At 41.4% G+C, this 21259-nt stretch overlaps 2 protein-coding genes across 10 annotated transcripts; one reads left to right on the forward strand and one right to left on the reverse strand.

Annotated features, from left to right (window-relative positions):
* Positions 1–869: 869 nt before the first annotated feature.
* Positions 870–10212, reverse strand: LOC137141340 (uncharacterized). Of its 5 annotated transcripts, none has more exons than XM_067530185.1 (5): positions 10082–10212; positions 8493–8648; positions 6591–6719; positions 6361–6498; positions 870–2981 (listed from the first exon to the last, which is right to left on the reverse strand). In XM_067530185.1, the coding sequence occupies exons 1-5, from the start codon at positions 10082–10084 to the stop codon at positions 2892–2894; spliced, it is 516 nt and encodes a 171-aa protein (XP_067386286.1). In that variant the 5' UTR covers positions 10085–10212; the 3' UTR covers positions 870–2891. The 5 variants fall into 5 exon arrangements, with proteins under 5 accessions (XP_067386286.1, XP_067386288.1, XP_067386287.1 ...); XM_067530187.1 differs by lacking the exon at positions 870–2981 and adding an exon at positions 3001–3244; XM_067530186.1 differs by lacking the exon at positions 870–2981 and adding an exon at positions 3011–3272.
* A 182-nt stretch (positions 10213–10394) lies between these two features.
* Positions 10395–20211, forward strand: BBS12 (Bardet-Biedl syndrome 12). Of its 5 annotated transcripts, none has more exons than XM_067530203.1 (3): positions 10395–10633; positions 11905–11954; positions 16465–20211. In XM_067530203.1, the coding sequence occupies exon 3, from the start codon at positions 16481–16483 to the stop codon at positions 18650–18652; it is 2172 nt and encodes a 723-aa protein (XP_067386304.1). In that variant the 5' UTR covers positions 10395–10633; positions 11905–11954; positions 16465–16480; the 3' UTR covers positions 18653–20211. The 5 variants fall into 5 exon arrangements, with proteins under 5 accessions (XP_067386304.1, XP_067386307.1, XP_067386303.1 ...); XM_067530202.1 differs by lacking the exon at positions 10395–10633 and adding an exon at positions 10640–10850; XM_067530204.1 differs by lacking the exon at positions 10395–10633 and adding an exon at positions 10640–10816.
* The last annotated feature ends 1048 nt before the right edge of the window (positions 20212–21259 follow it).

Genomic DNA, 21259 nt, shown 5'->3' on the forward strand with positions numbered 1-21259 from the left:
CAAAATGGGGACTGACTGAGCAGGGGGTGGTGCTGCTGAAAAGGATCTGGGATTATAGTGGATCACAAATTAAATATACATCAACAATGTGATGCAACTGCAAAAAAGGCTAATGCCATTCTGGGTTATATTAATAGGAATGTTGTATGCAAGATGGGGGGGTAATTGTCCCACTCTACTCAGCACTGATGAAGCCTCATTGGGAGTACTGTGTTCAATTCTAAGCTCCACATTAAGGAAAGACGGGGATAAATTGGAGAGTTCCAAGGGGAGCAACAAAAATAACAAAAGTTTTAGAAAACCTGATCTCTGAGGAACGGCTAAAAAAAATCAGGACATGTTTAGCCTTGAGAAAAGAAAACTGAGGGGGGATGTGATAACAGTCTTCAAATATGTAAAGGGCTGCTATAAAGAGGAGAGTAATCAATTGTTCTCCATGTCCAGATGCAGCAAGAGTGACTTAAGCTAGTTAGAAAGCTTTTCCTAATATTTACATTATGGAATAGGCTTCTGAGGTAAATTGTGGAATCCCGCTTATTGGAAATTTTTAAGAACAGGTTTGACAAACACCTGTTTAGGGAAGATGTAGGTTTACTGGGTCCTGACCTAGCACGGGGGTCTGGATTTGATGACTTCTTGAGGTCCCCTCCAGCCCTACATTTCTATGAATGTTAAAATTCACTAGAGGTAAGATCTACTCACATTCAAAACTGTCCAAAATTCCAGATTAAAGAGGTTAATTAATAAACCTGTGACTTTGGCCAAGCTACAATTCAAGGTTTCAGCATGAATAGGTAAATCTATATGTTTTTCCTACCTTCAGTATCAATTTATATTTAACTGTGAGTAATGTGATTAGGGCAGGAAGAAACTAAACGCATCACAGGTAAACAAGAGTCATTACCCTTTTCCTGTTGCAGCATTCAAAAACTGTACAGTCACTCTAACAAGTTCTGGGATTCCCCATTCTTCTACAGGCTGAAATTTCCCTTTCTGAATAGAATTGCTTAGTGTAAGAAACTTTTAATCAGCATGCCCAGGGGAAAAGGTTTTATTTGACAGAACATTTAGACGCTATACATTTCTCTTTTGGAAAGTGTTATAAAATATCAAACTAAAGTTTGTCCAGAATTGCTGTATATGCAAATTAATCAAATTAAAGTGATATTAAGATTAATATACTAAATTCCCTGAACTCCACAAATAGTATACTTACAAAATTGTTTTATTTCACATTATACAAAGTTGAAACATTTTTAAAAGCTCACATAGTATAGGTCACATCTACTGCAATAGAACAAGTTAACATTGATGTGTTAAAATGTTTTAGTTCATGTGGGTTCTCTATCCAGTACAGATGGCCTTCCATGGATTTGAGCCCACGTCTACATAAGCTAAGTGTGACCTATCCAGAGAGATCAGGACAGAGCTGGAAGCTAGAATGACTCTAACAAAACATACCAGCTCTACAGCTGCAAGTCAAGGGCTCACATAAATTAACTTTCCCCACTTCTCCCCTGCTGGAGCCTTGCAGGTGAAAAGCAACTGCAAGTATTAAACTCCCCCTTCTGAACTCCATTTTGGAGCTGTTATCAAGAGAGACATTGTTTAGGTTGTATGGCCCCCTTACAACTTTTTATTTGGTTGTGTGATAGTGAATCAAGGCTGATTCTCTCTGGATTAGATGGCATGTTAAGCCTCACTGTCATATCCTTGTGTGCAGAAAGGAAATGTTAAGAAGCCAGTAAGGCTGAAATTGGCAATACATGGACATTCTCAAGAAAAAGAGTACTCTTATAAAAGAAAAACTAAAAAGCACCTCCCATATGCACAGAACCTCTATAAAGATGAATTTGGGATGAGCAGACCTTAATTTGCTAATTCTTGACATCTATGTATTATAACAAATTATTTCTCTATGATCAAGGTGCAATCAGATTGTTGAAAGAGTTGTAAGTCACCAATGATTAAATTTACCCTTGTGCATAGAGCCTGGCATCCAGTGGTGCCTACAAGTGAATTTCACTACAAATACTTAAAGGAATAGTGGAAACTCAGTAATATTTCAGAAATCAGTACCTTGGAACAAGACAATGATTTATCAAGAAAAAATGGGAGACATCAAATTCAGATAATCCAGATTTCAGACAATCATGGGATTGTTAAATGAAATGATGACATCTAGAGATAGCAAAGAGTTTTGGATAACAGAAGTTGTATTGTACATGGCTATCTGCTACTACAAATACCTGTCACAGGATCACAACACAACTGGCCACAGGAACAGTGTTTCATAAAGAAAATAAATATGAATATGCAACAGATTTTAGATTGCTTCATGGAAATAAACATGGTAGCCAGCAAACCTGAAAGAAAGGCTTACAGGAACAAAAGTACTGGCCTTGTGCCTTTGTTTCTTTAGGAAGTATAAACTCAGTGTATAATTAATTTAATTTTAATGCATTAGAAATATCATAAAGTAAACTGTGGTCATCCCTAGGTTTGCTGGAGATCATAAATAAGGGGGCAGGGGAATTGTTTCCAACAATATCCTTTCTCAAAAGTGTTAGTCACTGAATTTACATAAATGTAAAAAAACAAAAACAAAAACCAAGTAATAAATTGATTAAACTCTATCCCTCAGCTTTCACTCTTGTGATGTCTCATTTCTCTAGTTCTGTCCCCTACAGTCTTCCAGGAGACATAGGCCCTGAATTTTTAGCATAAAAAACAAAATAAACTACCCAAAAAAGAAATGAAACAAAAATACATCCCCTTTTAGGCCTTCTTTATACATCGTGAAGCACAAATAAAGGGTGCAAGCCAATTTTCTTTAAAGTCTTTTTGAGGTCACCTTTTAAAATAAACCTAAGATAAGGCAATAGCAAACATTAATACAGGTTGGTCTTCTTCATGATTCTCAAAAACTCTTGCTCATTTACTTCTCCATCTCCATCTCGATCAGCTTCATCAATCATTTCCTGTAAAGAACATTTAAGACTAACAACCAGACCGAATATATGAGACCTTTTATTTACTCTGAGGCATATAAAAAATATAAAAAGCAAACAAGTTTACACTTAAATATTTAATAATGCATCTAAAACTGGAACACATTTTTGGGGTCTAATGCCATATGCCTCCTGCAAGCTAAATTCCTTCAGACTTCAGCAGAAATGTGCTCACCACAACTGTAAGCGATGGGTCCTTTGGCTGGCTGGAAGAAAAGGAGTTGCCTCTGCAACTGGTGGCAGAAGGAGAGAAAAGTTTACCTGGATGAAGCAAGGAGGAACAGGAAATGGCTGGACTGGGTTTTTTTTTGTTTTGTTTTTTTTTTTTGTTTTGGGGGGGGAACTGCCCTTCCAGATGAACCGGGGTGTGGTAGGGGATATTTATACCACAGGTAGTGCCAGACAAGCCCTCTCACTGGGATTAGTGGGGGTGGAGAGTGACCACCAAACCCACCTTCCTCCAATGCAGAAGCTACTGAAGTAAGTGGGGTTATAGATTTAGCCACAGAGCTTGGAGGTGGGAATCTACTATTTTGGGCAGTTTGCCTGGGACCTGGGGGGCAAACACACCTTCTATGGAGGTCAATAGCTTTACTCAACTGTTGCAGGCTAAACAGTTCTTACAGAAGCTGGGGGCTTCCCTTAGTGAGAAGGCTGGCAGTGTAGTACCAGTCAACCAGTATGGGTTCAGGTTTGGGATGCCGGGGATAACTAGGTGGTAAAGATCAAGCAAAGAAGTAGGAACCGTTACAACTGCTGCTCGTGTTTCCTTCTGATTTTAACCTTTTGGGTTTTTATTTTGAGGGTCAGTTTTATTGGGATAAAGTGTTGCTTAGGGGATGTGCAATTTTGTGCTCAGCATTTGAAAAGTTCAGCATGATGCTATGCTTGGCAGCAGTATGGGAGTCTGGTTCACAACAGGGAGCACATTACTTACATGACTTTGTGGCTGCAGGCAGGGTAGATTCTGAGGAATGTGACAGCCCGCTGGCTGCATTCCAGGCCCTGGCTGATAAGTTGGGGGTAGTTCAGGCAGATGAAAAAACAGAGGGGCTCTCTACTAAGCTGACTCACCTGGGGATCAAGTTTAGACATACAGGCTGGTATATCTAGACTCTCCCAGAGAAAACTGGGGGAAAATTCTGGAATTGATGATCCGTGCTGGAGTGGCCAAGAAGGTTATACTGCAGGAGCTGCAATCTATTATTAGGCATCTTAACTTTGCATGCTGAGTTTTGATCCCGAGGAGGGCATTTTGCACCCGTCAGCTGACTCTGGGGGAATGTCAAAGTTGAACCATTTTATAGAATTAATAAAGAGATAAATGAGGATTTAGGAGTGTGGGAACAGTTTCTGAAGCATTTTAATGGGGGTGTCTTTTTGGATGGAGAAATGGATGATAGTGACAGATTTAAAGATTCACTTAGATGCACTGGGAGGGGAATAGGGTTATTTTACCCAGGCAGGTGGTGTGCGCTAAAGCAGCCACCTGGTTGGATACAAAAAGTGATAATAAAGGATATAACCTTCCTGGAATTCTTTCCTATTTTAATGGCAGTGACTATTAAGGAATGGATTTTGCAAACAAAATAGTGTGTTTCTGGAGTGACAGCATGGTGATGGTACATGACATTGGCTGTAGGGAGAATCCTTGATGTCCCATCACTGTTCAGATGCTTAGGGATTTGGTGCAAGTTCTCTAGCAAATATGCAGAAGCGCATAGGAGACAGCTATGTTCAAGGCCACATTCCTAGTAGCATTTCTTGGAGCTTTTAGAGTCAGTGTACGAGTGGCTGGGTTGGTGAGGGATACCTCAGGAAGAGCTTTGAAGTACAGTGATTTACAGTGAGAGGACCGATCAGTGATCTTGAGCCTGAGGATGTTGAAAATAGATCAGGGGAGAGAGGGTGAGGTGAGTCCCTCATGCTACATGAAGGGAATGAGGTAAGGATTTGCCCAGTTGGGCCATTAAGGACTTACATAGCAATGAGACAGGTAGGGGAGGAGCCTCTCTATATACATGATGATGAAAGGTCCCTCACAATATTCTAATTTGTTACAGTTTTAAGAAAAAGGCTTATAAGATCCAGGCTACTGGCACAGGAATTTGGATCCCACTCATTCAGGATTGGGAAAACAACAGCTGAAGACTAGCTCTGGCTAGTGGCCAGTGTGATTCAAGCCATTGTATGATGGCATTCAAATGCATACAGGACACACATGAGATCCTGGTAGAGGATCAGAGCTAACGGATGGTGTTTCCAGTTTCAGGATCACATGAATAGGTCAAGCAAGGAGGGGAGTGGATTTGCAGGCTTGGTACTGTACACTAGGAGCATAGATGGTCCGCTAGGTAACTTGGAGGTTCACAGTTGGACGTAGGTGCTGAAGCAATCTTGAGCTGTATGGAAGGAGGGGCATGGTCTAGGACCAGCTGATGCCCCTTGTACACTCTTTGGCAGCCTAGGAGCACACACCAGACGTGTATTTTTCACCATGATGAACATGATTTAAGAACATGTAAGAGGGTTGACTTGATGATCAGAGCTAAGAGTGCAGTGGAGGTAGCGCCAGGATTTGTTCCTGGAGGTGATTATTGGTCTGAGGTGTGGCAGCGAAGGGTCTGGTAGAGAGCCACAATGCCTCTGAGGGTTTAGGCCAAGAAGTTTGTGAATAGAGAGAAGTGGCTGAATTCATATGTAAAGAAGGGGCACTGGCAATCACTCATCTGAACATATCTTATGGGGCACCTGACTTGCTCAGGGAGGATGGTTCAAATATTCAACAGATATTTGAACTGATATTTTTGTCTGATATCAGGGAAGGAATTAGTATATATCTGGAAACCAGGTGGGTGCTGGGAGGAGGAAGCCAAGCTAATTCCTGATGCCTCCTTGTGACAGATGTCCATTGTAGGTACTCATTATGGAAGGGATACGGTTATCAGATAAAATGGATTAGGAAGGGATTTAGAGGAATGTGGGGTAAGTGGGGTTTGCGGAACCTAACATCTTGGACACAAGGACCTAACCCCCTCCTTTTCAGCCCCATTAGCCTTATATAAGGCATGGTGGCAGGGTCCCAACAACTGGCTAGCTGGGACCAGGCTGGGATGGAGAAGGGCTTGACAGAAGCCTTCCAGATTAGTGGAAACAGTTAAGGAAATAATGATGACCTGCACTGTGAGATTTATTGCTCGGATTCCCAGATATTTTAGGTGAATAAAGTTGTGGCCTAATTAAACCACCTCTATTGCCTCCAGTCTTCTTTCAGAATGGCCAGATAATGGTGTATGACAGGGCTGAAAGACTGGCCCAAAGTTTGTTGGGAAATTATTTGTAAATTTACCTGCAATTCTTCATCTGTTAAATTCTCTCCAAGCTCCTTGGCAACTCTCTTTAAATTTTTGAAAGAAATCTTTCCTGTCCCATCATCATCAAATAATCTGAAGGCTTTCATGATTTCTTCTTTTGAATCTTTCTCACTCTAAAAGGAAAGTCAGAAAAAATAAAAACCCATTGTCTAAATGTCCTTTTTCATTTATTGTATTTGATGTTTCAGATTGAGTAGATGATTACCATTTTTTGGGTCATCATAGCCAAAAAATCTTCAAAGATAATGGTGCCACTTCCTTCTTTGTCGATATCTACTATCATTTTTCTAATTTCTTCTTTCTTTGGCTCAAAGCCTAGAGCCCGCATTGCAACCTGCAACAAAGAGCAATTCAGTTAACATGTACAAGATGCCACTAGAATTATACCTATATTATTTTGCACTAAGCAGTGTTTCAGTTTCTTTCCTCAAACTGCTACTATAAACTTAAAGCATATAAATCACAAAGAAATTCTTATCTACATTTGTCATCCTTGTAATTATTAATAGTAGCATTACATGGTAATCTTAAAACTCAGACATATGATCTATTTTATATCTACTTTAAAATGTTTCCTGTGGAGTTAAAAGTATTTTTTGTGACTATAACACTACCACTCTAACAAAAACATAGATTTCTTACCTTGAAAATCAATATGTAATTTATTTTATAAAAGGATTGAACTGAGACATCAATCGGGGCAGGAGACCAGAGACTTGATCTTACTCCTATTGAATTGTACAGCAAAACTCCCACTGATGTCAAGGGAAGCAGGGACAGGTAAATTATAAAACCTAATATCTATTCTACTTATTGATATATAAACACTTAAAAGGAATCCCCATTCCTAGCTCTAAGCAATCTTGATATTTGTTTAAGGAAAAACAAAAAAACAAATGTAACAACCATTAAATATTTAAAGTCCTTTAAAATCAGTCAGTGTGAGAGTCAAAAAACAAAATCCCTGCCATTTAGGAGCCACAAACAAAATACAAAACATTAAATGACATGTTTGTAAAGTTGACTGTTATAGAGAGGCTAACATGAAGATTTTTTAAAATTAAAATTTTGTACCTGCAATATTTTGGCACCGTAGAACTATGCTTTCTGTTACTCAAAAAAAAAATTTATTTATGTAGCATCATCACTATGCTAGGTACCTAAAACAAATTTAATTTAGAAAGATTACATTCAATTTCAAAAACACTTGGATTGGAGTGGATTTTGGCTATAAACACTCATTCTTCCTGGGGTTCATGTAAAAGAAATAAGTAGAGACAGTTGGACATTTTCTGACAGAACGTTTTTCCATCAGAAAATGCCATTTAATAGAAAGTTAAACATTCTGAGGAAAAGTGTTGCCTCTGATGAAAATGTATTTTGAAATGAAAATTGAAAAGCATTTCAATAAGGTCAAAATGTACAATTGCAACCTTTTTTGAACAGGACATTTCTGATTTTCCATTCTGAAATGATTTTGTTTCATGTTTTTATTTTATATTCCAAAATAAAAAATGACAAAAATGAAGCAATTAAGTTCTGTCAAAATGAAATGTTTTTTATTGACCAAAACTTTGTTTTCTGGATTTCTGTTCATGTGAAATTCCTCTTATTTTTTTTCTTTCCTTTTCAAAATGGAAGAACTTTCAGAGTCATGAAACAACTCCCAAAATGAAAAATCCAATTCCTAAACAGCTCTAGAAATAATTCAATATGCCACATGCATTCAAGATTTTATCAAATAAACGTATTACAAATTTCTGTTACCTTTGAAGCTGTTTAGTTCTTCCATTGGTTCTAAAATTACAACTCTTTTACTTATTATCAATATATTAGTTAAACCAGCCAGACTGTGCTGAGAAGGGTCAGTGTTTAAAGTCACTGAAGTCAACAGGAGCTGGACTACTCAGCACATCTGAAAATCCAGTCCTAGGTTTTTCTAGTTGGGCACCCAAACATTGGTTTACATTTGGAAAATTTAGCTCTGACAACAAGCCATTTCATATATTATTTGTAACTGACCATGCCAGACTACAACTGCGTTTGGACACTGGTGAATGGAGCCAACAGCTACACCTTTGAAAATAAACAAAGGAAAAGTTAAAACCTTCAGTTCTTTTACATCAATGCTTCCAGATCCATCCGTATCAAACAAATCAAAAGCTTCTCTGATCTCCTGCTTTTGTTCTTCAGTTAGTTCTGGTTTCAATCCACTTTTCTTCCGTTGGGCAGCACCCAGGCCAGATTTTCTGTAGTTAGATGCCTTCAATAAATGGATGAAAGACAAAAGTTGATAAAGACCCATTTCTAAAAAAAACCCCCAAAAAATACTCAGCAGAGAGACAAACAAAGAGAGCACATCTGTTGCTGCAACTGGTAGACATTGGGTCAGTTGTGGTCAGCACCCAGAATCCTTTCACTCAGACTACAAGAAATCACCATTATCACCCCAAAGAGAAAGTGCTGAGCTTTAAGCAGCATGGGATAAACACATTAGCTAGAGGTTTCTGCCAGAATAATCAGCAATTAAATAATTAACACTGTTTATACAAACTGTCATCTTTGAATCGCAGCATTGAGATGACTGAGGATACATTTCTTGGCTACTGCTTCAGTCTGGCTACAGACAGCAGGGCACTAGGTTAACCTTGAAAACATGAACAGAATCTGTTTTCACAATCATAAGGGTTAGAAATACAGGCTTTGACTCTGAGCATGGTCACAAATTCTAGAGCAGTGGTTCTCAACCAGGGGCACAAGTACCCCTGGGGGTATGCAGAGGTCTCCTAGAGGGTACATCAACTTATTTAGATATTTGCCTAGTTTTACAACAGGCTACATAAAAAGCACTAGCAGAGTCAGTACAAACTAAAATATATAAAGACTTATTTATATTGCTCTAAATACTGAAATGTAAGTACATTTATATTCCAATTGATTTACTTTATAATTATTTGATAAAAATGGGAAAGTAAACAATTTTTCAGTAATAGTGTGCTGAGACACTTTTGTATTTTTATGTCTGATTTTGTAAGCACATACTTTTTAAGTGAGTTGAAAGTTGGGGTATGCAGGACAAGTCAGACGCCTGAAAGGGGTACAGTAGTCTGGAAAGGTGGAGAACCACTGTTCAAGGAATGAGCCACCCCAGGGCATATACAAGCAAATCCAGGGTTCTCGGTAAAGTAGCTGATCTCGGGGCTCCCCATGACGTTAAAGAAAAAGCAAAGACCCACTCCTTGAATCATCCAGCCAGCGCTCCAGAATCCCTCCCGTGAGGCCAGAAACTGGGCAGCAGCCTGTCTGAGCAGAGCTTAGCGGCGGTAATCCTGTGGCCGGATGGGCACGCTTTGACGGGACCAGCTCGGAAATGAACAGAGCCAGTGCCCAGAGCCAACCCCGGCGCCGCCAGCGGCTGAGAGCCTCGGGCGGGTAACGAGCACGGCAGCTTGTCGGGACTCGCCCTCCCTGCGCCTCCAGCGCAGCTTCGCCGAGTGGGGCCCAGCACTGGCTGTTCCCGGGCTGCGAGGGAGGGAGGGAGGGAATCCTTCCACCCCGCCGCTCTGGGAAGGACGGGGCCCCGGTGGCCGCTTGTCCCGTCCCTAGCCGAGGGGGAGGATTCCCGGCGCGTTCCGACGGCGGGGGCGGATTTACCGGGACCAGCCACCCCGCTGCGGGGAGACAGGGCGCACTCACCATCCGGCCCGCGGGGCGCTCGGCGGGGCTGATGCGAACCGGCCTCGAGCTGAGACGGGGCCCCGACTTGTCCCACCACCTGCACCCCCGGCCCTGAGCGCGTCTTCTCTTCTCCCGGCCGGGAGGGGGCCTGTCTGGCAGTGGGGCAGCTCAGTCCGTCCAATGACAAGTGAGAATGCCCCCCGAAGCCCCGCCCGCCTCCTTACCTAAAGCCAATCAGGCGCGGCGGGCATTGTGAGGTCAGACCGAACGGCCTGTTGTTGCTGGTTGGCTTGGCTACGCTACAAACGCAAAGGCGTCGTTGCCCCGGCAACAAGTCCCCGCCGAAGAGGCCGCCGGCAGCTTCGGTGCATGCGCCTTCTTAGGAACGGCGAAAATCCTGCGCGCGGCTGGCCGGGGGCAGCTGCGCCTGCTCTGAAACCCGAGCGCGCCTCCCAGTCCCAGCTCGTGGGGAATAGCGGGGCGGGAGCACGTGACGCAAGCTGTGCAAGCTCAGCTGACTCGGCCCGGACCGGCCCGGCCTGGCCCGGCTGGCGGCGGCGGCGGCGAGCGGTCAGTAGCGGGGGTAGCGCGCTGCTCTGGCTCGCGGCTCAGCCGGCGGGGCTAGATCCCGATCCCACCCGGGCAGAAAAGCAGGCGGCCTGTTGAGAGCTGGGGAAGGATCCATGCAGCGGAGCCCGGAGAGGCTCGCGGCCGGCGCGCTCACTCCACAAGCGCTTGCAGCTGCTGTGGCCAGTGGGTTGTGCCCCATTTCCCAGCTGGCCCAGGGGTAACACCACCAACAAGCGCAGTCCGCGGGGGTAGCGCTAGTGACTCTAGCAGGAATCCGGGCGCTGTAGCCTTCTCGCCCCACTCCTGTGGCAGCACCTGCGGGGCGCGGCTGGGGAGGTGAACGAGCGCGTGGTGGGGCCAGCAGTGCATCTGCGAAGGATGGGCTGTGAGCAGAGCCCCCCCGCTGAGACACCTCAGCAGTGGTTCTAGGTGGCTGGCCTGGAAGGAGGCATTCCTGGAAGAGAACCTGTCTGGGGAGGGGGGCTGTGTGGTTTCCTACTTGAGTACAATACTAGGTAGGCCATGCCCTTGGCAAGTCTACTGGGGGAGATGGCTGCTAATGAGCAAAGTCCGTTCTAGTACCTAATCACCTTTCCCCAGTTTGCTCCTTCACTGCCTTTCATTTTCCAAAACTGGTCTAATGTACACTTTTGTTCTGCTGTGTGATTAACAGTTGCAGACCCTTCCTTTGGGGAAAGGAATACAGGTTTTTGAGACCCGGTCGCTAGCCATAACAGTTTATGGGAGGCTGTCACACTCTGTGCAGTTGGAGTTTATGCAGAATACCTTTCTTACGTGAAAATGGGCTGAGTCCTGAATGCAGCACCGGAGGCAGTCTGATACCTAGTCAGGGCCCAGTGTGTGTGAGCCATCTTGATATTAGGGGCTTTGTATTATATAGACAATTATACCTTTCCCTCCTCCCCCCAAAATAGAAGTGTCCTGATTTTCACACTTGCTATCTGGACACCCTAGTTCTGAGATGCTGTGGAATTTGCCACCCCTGTTGCAGAATTGTACTCCAGATTCTAGGCATATTTAGGGACCTCTGACCTATGCTGTCAGAAGAGTGCTTCTGTTGGTGTAGTTAAGCCATTCAGGGAGGTGGCTTAGCTACACCGGTAGAAAAACTGCTTCTGTTGGCATATGCTGTGTCGACACTAGGTGACTGCCAGCATAGCTATACCGACATAGTGTAGACAAGGCCTCAGTCTCTTTATTGATGCTTCTCCATCAACAATTCCACCTCTTATTCTTTCTTTATCCTACAGGGTCTACCTCCTTCTCTTTCTTTGCTCTTCCCTAGCCTCTTCTGATTCAGGTAACTTGAAAATATAACCCAAACTAACTTTTTTTTTGGATGGGTGGAGGAAGGGGGGAGAAAGAAGTATGAAATGATGAAATTCTAAATGCAATGTCCTGTAATACATATTGATTTCCTGTGTTGTAGTCACTTGTAGTGTTATGGTTATTACCAGTATACACACATGCATGAAGGAAAAGAAAGTTACAAGCTTTTACAGCTAAAAAATGAGTACCACCTGATCTTTTAAATAAAACATCTCAAGCAAAAGATACTTTGATACTTTGAGTACTTTATTACTACTTCAGAGAGCTTTGTGAACTGAAACACAAGTTACACATAGCACTGTAGAGCAGTGGTTCCCAAAATGTGGGTCATAACCCCAAATGGGGTCACACTATCAGCAGATGGGGTTGTGGCAATCCCTTCTTTGCGGAGGACATCGTTTTGCTTGCAGAACATGACCTCGAATGCACAATGCATGTGAGGTCATGATGCATAAAGGACACCATTTTGCCCTACTAACTGGCATTCTCTGCACAGCATGACCTTGCACACACACCATACATATGAGGTCACACTGTACAGAGGACACCATTTTGTAGAGTAAAATGTCATCCTCCATGTGCTGTGATCTCACACGTATGGTGTGTGCAAGTTATAGTGCATGGAGAATAACGTATTGCTCTTCAAAATGGCATTCTCCATGCTGTCTGGGGTCCCGGCAGGAAAGACTTCATTGAAAAGGGGTCATGCTAGCAGAAAGTTTGAGAACCCCTGCCATAGGGATTACTTCACAACTACTCCAGTATATCCTGTGGGCTGAAATGAATTGGCTATTTTACAGCAGCAGCTCAGATTTAGGACAGGAAGTGAGAAATACCTTTTACAGTTGAAACTTTAGGGGAAACTTTAGGTGAGCAGCCTGTAATTGACAGTGTGGGAATTTGGCCAGAGTGCTGCTGTGAATGTCTATACTTTACAGAAGGTGAATCCTTTATCACAAGTTAGAGGACTTTGGTTTTTCATCTCATGTGATAGACAAGCACCAAAGAGCCTCCGAACTCCCATGCTGACGCATGGATTCAGTACTGATTCACATCTTCCTCGACAGGAAGAAAACTTGATGGGACTGCTGGTGATTGGGGCAGTGCCAGTAGAAACAGAGAGGAGAATACTCATTGGGGGATTGCAGGGGTGGCCTTTCCCTGCCACCCCCAAGGGTTTATCGTCTCATTAGCTAGTTCCTCATTTTCCCCTTTCATTAATTTAAACCCCAGTTTGGCTCATGTGGAGCCCCTTTGTATCAGCAGCACACCCCCCCCCCCTCACCCCACCTCCCTCGTTACCTGTAAGTATATTTTCACAGCAGTGTCTTGCAGATGCTGCAGGTCTGACCAGTTGCCTGTTTTGGGGTCAGGAAGGTTCTGTTGGGGCCAAATCGCATAGTTCTGTGGTTTTCTTGCCTTTCTCTCAGCATCCTAGAGGCGCAGTTAGGTTAAATTGGAATAGGATTGAGGCCAAGTCTACACGAAAAAGTTAGGTGGATCCAGCTATGTTGCTCAGGGGTGTGAAAAATTCACACCCCCCAAGTGGCATAGTTAGGCTGACCTAACCCCCCCAGTGTGGTCAGTGCTTGGTCAACGGAAGAATTCTTCCATCAACCTACCAACTGCCTCTCAGGGAGAAGGATTAACTCTAGCGACAGGAGAACCCCTCCCATCACCATAGTGAGCTTTTACGCTGAAGTGCTGCAGCAGTTTAAGTGTAGACATAGCCTTGGTATTTAGTAGGGATGTTAGTTTGTCACACCTTGCAGGCAGTTTCTGGTGCATTTAAAAGGCTAAAATGAACGGTTCCCAGAAGTAGCAGACCTGGGATTTTGCTGATGGGCTTTGTGCTGATGGGATGCAGGTGACCCTGTGGCCTTCACAGGCTGAGGTTCTGCTCCTCCCCCTCCACCCCTCCGATGTCCCTCTAATGAGGATGGTGGGGATATTGATAAGATTCAGAAGAGTTAACTGAGTCCTAGGGGTAAACTGAGAGGGTCTACTTTAAGTTATTGGTTTATATGGTAGGAGCCTTGTAATTCCTGTACTGGAACCACTTAAAATGTCTGGTATGTGAGAATATGGATGACAAGGCAGCTAGTGCCCCTCCCCATTATTAAGTTTAATGAAGTTGCAGCCTGCTGCTTAAAATCCATCTTTGTATCTGTCTTCATTTGCCACTGTGTCTGGATTGAGAGTCCTACTTACTGTAAAATCAAAACCACTTCTCATAAATAAATTTTTTATTTTCCCATAAATTTAAATTCCCATAAATTTATTTTCCCATAAATACATTTTTTTTTATTTACCGCTTTCCTAAATTATACATAACTACAAAATTAGGCATCTTTTTTCACAAAAATGAGCGTAGCCTATGTAATGCTATAAACTTGAGCTTTAACCTGGACAAGAAAGAGAAATAGGCAGTTGCTGTAATTGGAATGAACGGTGATGGAGACTTAGGAACGGTAGCATCTAAATGTTTCAGTAAGACTAAATCAAGAGGAAACTCCATTATATATATAACTCCATTAATCTCTTTTAGAGGAAAAAACATGGTTAATGTCAGATTCCATGATCCAAAGTCTCAGGGAAGAAATGTGAGGGGGTTTTTTGCTATTACATTATATTACTTTAAAATAAAGAAATAATGGTGAAACTGACAAGTAAAATTGTTAAGGGTTCCATTAATGAAAAAGGGGGGTTGTTTGTGGAAAACACTGATACTGAGATATAGCATGACAAGCCTAGATTATTACCACAAGAGGCTGCCAAGAAAAATTGCCAGAGACACTTAGGCCATTTTTTTTAGGTGCACATTTCCCTTCCCCTCCCTCTTCGGTACAGTTTCAGAAATTAAAATGAGTTGCTTATTTAAAATTCTACTTTAAAAGTAAGCACAATAATTCTAGACATGTGTAGAATAAAATCATTTTCTGAGTCAGTGATTCTCTTGGAACTGTAAGTCTTACCAAGTAAATTAAAAGAAAGTTTTGTGTTCAGTTCAAACTTCAGTGGTTCCTTTAAGCCTTAGTTCTGAGGCAAGATACTTTTGGCTGGCTTTGTGGTCTACAAAGACATTGCATGGAATAAATATAGAACCTGTAAAAATGTTGGTGGCTTACGTGCAGTACTTGAAAAATTCACAAGATAATCTTGTTAGTGGAATGGAAGGGAGACGGGATGACAGGAAAAAGGATAAGGATGAATAAATGGCGAAGGCAAAGTTATGTGGTGCTCAGAAGGCAAGGACAGGAATCTTGATTACGAGGTACATATATGTGGTATATACTATGTGGTAAAATGCCATGTGACATTTTATATAGTCTGGAGGGGGATTATGTGGGTGTCAGAGAGGGCAAAGAGAAGAGATAATAGATTAGGATAGGAGGGGATGGATAAGAATTTTAGCTAGAGGGTCAATGGGAAAAGTTTGGATCTTGGGACATGTCTATATAGGGATACACAGGAAAGTTCAGACAAATTAACTGAAGTTGTGAATTTAAAATGCATTAGTTAAAGCGTATTTACCCCCTGTGTGAATGCTCTTGGTCAGAAGTAAAGTGGCTTTAGTTTGCTTTAGCTTAATTTATTGTGAATTAATTTTCCTGAGTGTCCAGTGCAGACATGCCCTTAGAAATATTTTGACAGGAGAAGCAGTATAATTCGTACATGGCTTAGATGTTTGAGGCAAGGAAGAGGGAGAAATCTAAGATGACTACCATTTTATGGGCCTGAGTTACAGGGGGAGAGTGGATGTTTCCACACTGAAAGAGGCTGTGGAGTGGAGAAGTTATATAGGGAAAGAGAAGGCTTTCAGTTTTGACACGTTAAAGAAAGTGACTTAAAATTAAGTCTGAGCAGTGCCAGTGAAGTCAAAGCTGTAAAATCTTTGTATTTTATTTATGAGGCATAAAAAAAGAGTATGGCTTTAGACCATTTTTTCATTACCATGTTTGGAGAGCTTGCCACTGAGTGGGGATGAAATATTGTCCAGGGAAATATGGTAGTTGCATCCCCCTCCTGCTCAGTTTGAAGTCAGTGGTATCACTAAGGGTAATAAAACCTATGCCTACTAGTGTTTGCACACAAGTTATGTTCCCTGCCCTAACAACATGCATTCTAAATAAGGCAAGCAAATGCAAGATTTGACATAAGACAAGAAGTCAAGAGAGCAATGTATTGTGGATTGGACTTTTTTATTATAAAATCTGATCTGCTTTATTAAATAAAATAATTGATCATAGGGTAAGCTTAAATACCTTTTAATTTGGGGGGGGGAATCTTCTGTAATGTTTTAACAGTGCAACATTTCAACAACTGCATGCATCAGACATAAGCATTGTCTTATAATACAGTACATGCAATGTAAGGCTACTTCACCCAATCTGTATTCAGTTAATTTTTGTTAATTTTGTGCGAAGTATGAAGTAGAGCACAGTAAGGACAGAAGCAATAAACTTGTTTTTTGTTTACAGATATTGACTGGTGGTCATGGCTTTCAGAAATGTGAACAGAAGACGTCACGTTGGACTTCAGCAGCTTTCATCTTTAGCATCAATAGGAAGGACACTTCTAGGGCCAATAAAATCATATAAATTTATTGTAGATGTAAGCACCAGTGAGAGTGTTTTGACTTGCTCTGCTGTTAGACTTCTTGAAAGTTTGGATTTAACTAGTGCAGTGGGACAGCTTCTTAATGAAACAATTCAGGCACAGAACAAAGAATATAAAACTGGGATGACTACTCTGTTATTCCTTGTTGGCGCATGGAGCAGTGCTGTACTTGAATGCCTTCAGCAGAATGTTCCTCTTCCGGTAATAGTATCTGTGATGTCTGAAGGATTGAACTCTTGCAGTGAAAAAGTCCAGTGTCTTCAGCTGTCAGTACATGATTTATATAAAGGGCCAACTTCTGTTCCCATTTACTTCAGTTCTAGCAGTCGGGGGCCCCAAATAATTGAAAATAAAACTCCTGATATTGGACCTAACAGTTTTGTAAATCCTCTTGTGTATGTTCTTGAAGAGGTTCCTGTATCTAAAGAAGAAGGTGTTCCAGAAGTTCCTCCTTCTCATCAAGCAAGCTCTTGCGATCCTCATAATAGATGTTTGAATTCACACCTGTGCACTACAGACTATGTAATACCCTCATTAGTTGAACCAGTGAACAATAAAACTGTGCCTATGGTTCCTGGAAGCAGTTTGATTGCATCCAACTGTAACAAAAGAACAAGATTAACTCATAGTAGATACTTTAACACTCTAGGAAAAAAACATCTGCTCCAAGTAGAAAATTTTGGGGGGCCTCCCACTAGGCCTGCTGCATGTCCTTATAAATGTAATGATTTTAGACAATTGGCAATGGCTCTTAGCCATGGGAATCAATCTAGCATGAAGTTGGTACAGGATATTGTCAGATGCCAGCAACAAGTAGCTGATCACACAGATTCTTTTCAATTTAATATTGCAGAAGTTGTGACATGCTGTTTACCAGGATTGTCTGAAATAAATTCTTGTGTGTGTCCAGGGTTTATCACTTTAGTAACTCCAGAGAAAGCCACTGTTACCAAGCAACTTCAGGATCAACAGCTTCAGATTCTTCTTGTAGATGGTGACCTAACTGAAAAGTATCGTCACTTGGGATTTAATAGACCGTCTAATGTCCGAATGGTATCGGAAAGCGTCAGTTTACAAGAAAGTAGCTCAGAAAGTTTATGGCTAAATTATGTGCTAGATATTTTAATACAATCAAAAGTAAATTTAATTTTGGTAAAAGGAAATGTGTGTGAAAGTTTAATGGAAAAATGCATCCTGAATAATATATTGATAATCAATCCAGTAACTCTCAATGTGCTACATGCTTTTGGGGAGGTCACAGGTGTGCAGCTGGTGACCTACCTTTCCCAAGTAAATAGTCATTGCGTGGGGAGTGGTATCTGGTTGAACTTCTGGCGAACTGGTGACTTGAGTACAATGGAACTGGATAACAAAGTGCCAATCAGTATAAAAGCTGAAGGAATTCATCTGGTAACAGCTGTGCTTGGTAGCACAGTAATTTCAAAGATGCAAGTCACTGAAGATCAGTTCTGGACTTGTGCTTATCGCCTGCATCATGCTCTAACTGACCAGAAAGTTTTTCCTGGAGGTGGTGCTGTTGAACTGTGGTGCCTCAGTCATCTTCAGAAGCTTGAAGAACAATCTTTAAAGCAAGCAGATAAAAACCCTCCAGGAGAGTTCTATATGTCTTCTTGTCGGTTGACAAAATCTTTGACACAGTATAAACCAGTAGTGCTTAAAGCTCTGGCAAGTGGTTGGCATCAGTACCTTTCAAGAGTCATGTGTAACACTGCTAATTATGCATCAGAGTTTGAAGCAAGCATTTCCATAGAGCATCATCTCAAAAAAACAGCAGGCTATGGCTCTCCTTCAGCATATATTCTGGAAGAGTTCAGTAAAGGAGATAGGGTCTTGGTTGATTTTGATCTTTCAACTGAACATAAGAAGGCTGTAAAGATTTGTGACAATGTTACACCCAAGGTGGAGGCATGGCGCAGAGCTCTAGACTTGGTGCTGTTAGTGCTTCAGACAGATGCTGAAATTATCACAGGTCCTAAGAAAAATCAGTTATTAAATTCACATGTATCCAGTGAGTTCATATTTTTATAGGGATTTGTTGCTGATTCTAATTCAGTGGATGGAAAACTTGCAGGTACACTGTAGCGTTTGTTGCAGCTATAAAGCAAACGTTTTAGGGGTTATGCCAATGATATTTACAAATAAAATTCAGCATATGGATGTAGAAACAAACTAGGCAGTGTGGTAGCTTTTAATTTCTAGGAATGGAGTTTGCATCTGGTTATCCACCTAATCTACTCTGTGACAAGGTCAGACTGATGCATGAGGGAGATATGAAGCTACTAGGTGGAGTGGTGGTATTAATGGAAACAAACTCCCTGCCTCTATAAGCAACACTACTGCCTGTTTCTTCCTGTACTCTCTCCTTTATAGTGGTTTACATAGGAAGAAGAAGATATAGCTTGGCTCCCCACATGAAGAGAAAAGGCTGGAATTGGGTCTTGGTTTGTGCTTTGCAGAACAACGGGTGGGGGGCTGAGGGCTTCATCCACAGACTTCCCTTTACTACAAAGTCAGTTAATGCCCTGATTCACCTGCCACGGGAGAGGAGTAACAACCTTTTGTCCCAATGGTTTTTTTTGTGAGTGTTCTGTGATTTAAAGGGGGTGTTGCTTTGTCTGTCTGCTCTCACTACCTTTTGATGGAGAATTGTGGCCCCACTAACTTCTTGTTTCTACTCCCTGACTGAGCTCACTTTTTTTTATAGCTGCCATCTCAGGAGCATTCTCCTAAATCAGTGGTCTTCAGCCTGTGGTCCACGGGCCCCTGGGGCGTCAACAGACTATGTCTAAGAGGTCTGTAATAGGTTGTTATTACCATAGAACAGTGGTTTTCAACCTGTGGTCTGTGGATCCCTGGGGGTCTGCAGACTATGGCTAAGATTTCCAAAGAGGCCCACACCTCCATTTGAAAGTTTTTAGGGGCCTGTAAATGAAAAAAGGTGAAAACCACTGTCCTAAATCAACAAACTCTCTAAAGGCAACCTACAAAGGTAGGGAAAACTGAGTTTGTGCTCCCCCCTTTCTATCCTTCATTTTACAGTGTATATAAAGAAGATTTGGAAGATTTTTATATTTCTTATTTCTAGTGGTTTTTTTCATATAAGAAACTTTAGGTCTTGTCTATCCTGTTCCTGGAAGAGTCTAGATAACCAAAATATTATTGTATTGACATCACACAGAACAAATGTTTTTTAATTGCTTTTTTGGTGACCCCTCTTTCCCCAAATGCCTGATCCTTTTGAGAGGAATGATTCAACACTTCGTCCCTTTAGTTAAGGACTGAGAAAGCTCCGCCTCCATTTCTCTGGATTTCTATTAAGACTTCAACCAAAAACGGGAGAGAAGTCTATATACAAAAAGTACAATGAAGAAAACCCCACAGCTTGTGCCTCTGTATGGATGAGAAAAAGGGCACTCTTTCTATGCAGGTCCCATTCCAAGTGCTTCAGAGACTGACTATCGTCAGTTGAGGGAACTTCTGCTCCTTGTTTGGAAGTCTGAGAAGGTCAGAAGTATTAAGCATGCTCCACTGAATATTATTCCAAATGGTAAAGACCCAGGACCAGCTCCTCAACTCACCTGTATCAATGTAGTGCTATTGACTTCAGTAGTTTCATACCAGCAGAGGATCTGGCAGACTTGCCACCAAGAGGTGGCAATATAAGAAATTACGCAGTTATATTTACAGAGGGTGCTCACAGATCCTAGAAGAAATAGCAGTCATGGAGATATCTGTAGACAGTAAATATGTTAAAAGTGGAATGACAAGTACTACTAGTTAAGACTGAGGTACACTGGAAAGAGCTGACAGAGAAGGTTTGAACTGTGCTTGGCTCAAACCATTGCTGTTACTGTCTTTTCCTAAGCATTAAAATTCACTTACATTTGTATGGAAAATTTTGTCTCTTGTGAGAAGGGAGAATAGCTTTCATATTATAATATTACCAAAAAAGTTATATTTCTAACTTTTACTAAGTACAAATCTGTCTAGGGCTTATGTTGTAGTCTTGGGCATAACAATTCACCTGTGTGCCTCATTTTCCACATTTTAAAAGTGAGATAATAGTATTGACCTTATTGGAAAAGTGCTTAGAGATCTATGGATGAAATGGTATCTAAGAGGTAGGTATGTATTCTTTTGAATTAAATTTAATGTAATTTGGCAAATGAAGACATATTTATTTAATTTTACACAATTTTTATAACCCCTTTTCATTTTTATATCAGTTATTTCATGAAAAGTACATTACCATAATCAGTATAATATTATGAAAATCTATTTGAAAATATTATCTATATTTTGAACCTGTATAGTATATGTGTGTATAATGTATAATGTGTGCGTTTTGGTGTACTGAATTTTTTTTTGTATTTTTAAAATTTTTTTTGTATTTTTAATGCTAAAGGAAGACGGGGAAGTAGGAATCATTCATACATTTTAAATGTATATAAATGTGTATGGATATCCTTTTCAATGTACTGCTATGTCAATTTGTATATACTGCAAATACAAATTTTGTACTCTAGCCTACAGTAGATTATACCCATGAATAGTACTACATTTGGTACTGCTAGCAGGAAGAAACCATAATTTTGTGTTTATAAATAGGGCATGCATTTCTTATTGTAAGAACTA

This window comes from Emydura macquarii, unplaced genomic scaffold (assembly GCF_026122565.2).
Source record: "Emydura macquarii macquarii isolate MOO-44397 ecotype Brisbane River unplaced genomic scaffold, CSIRO-AGI_Emac_v2 contig_3044, whole genome shotgun sequence".
In the NCBI taxonomy this organism is placed as follows: domain Eukaryota; kingdom Metazoa; phylum Chordata; order Testudines; family Chelidae; genus Emydura; species Emydura macquarii.

What these genes read in the sequence shown, in the direction of transcription:
- LOC137141340 (XM_067530184.1), bottom strand. An exon ending in TTGATGTAAAAGAACTGAAG is followed by an intron (nt 6,720 to 8,492) that starts GTTTTAACTTTT and finishes TCTTTGTTGCAG; the next exon opens with GTTGCAATGCGGGCTCTAGG. An exon ending in CTATGATGACCCAAAAAATG is followed by an intron (nt 6,499 to 6,590) that starts GTAATCATCTAC and finishes CTTTCCTTTTAG; the next exon opens with AGTGAGAAAGATTCAAAAGA.
- BBS12 (XM_067530203.1), top strand. Translation starts at nt 16,481, where the DNA reads ATGGCTTTCAGAAATGTGAACAGAAGACGTCACGTTGGACTTCAGCAG.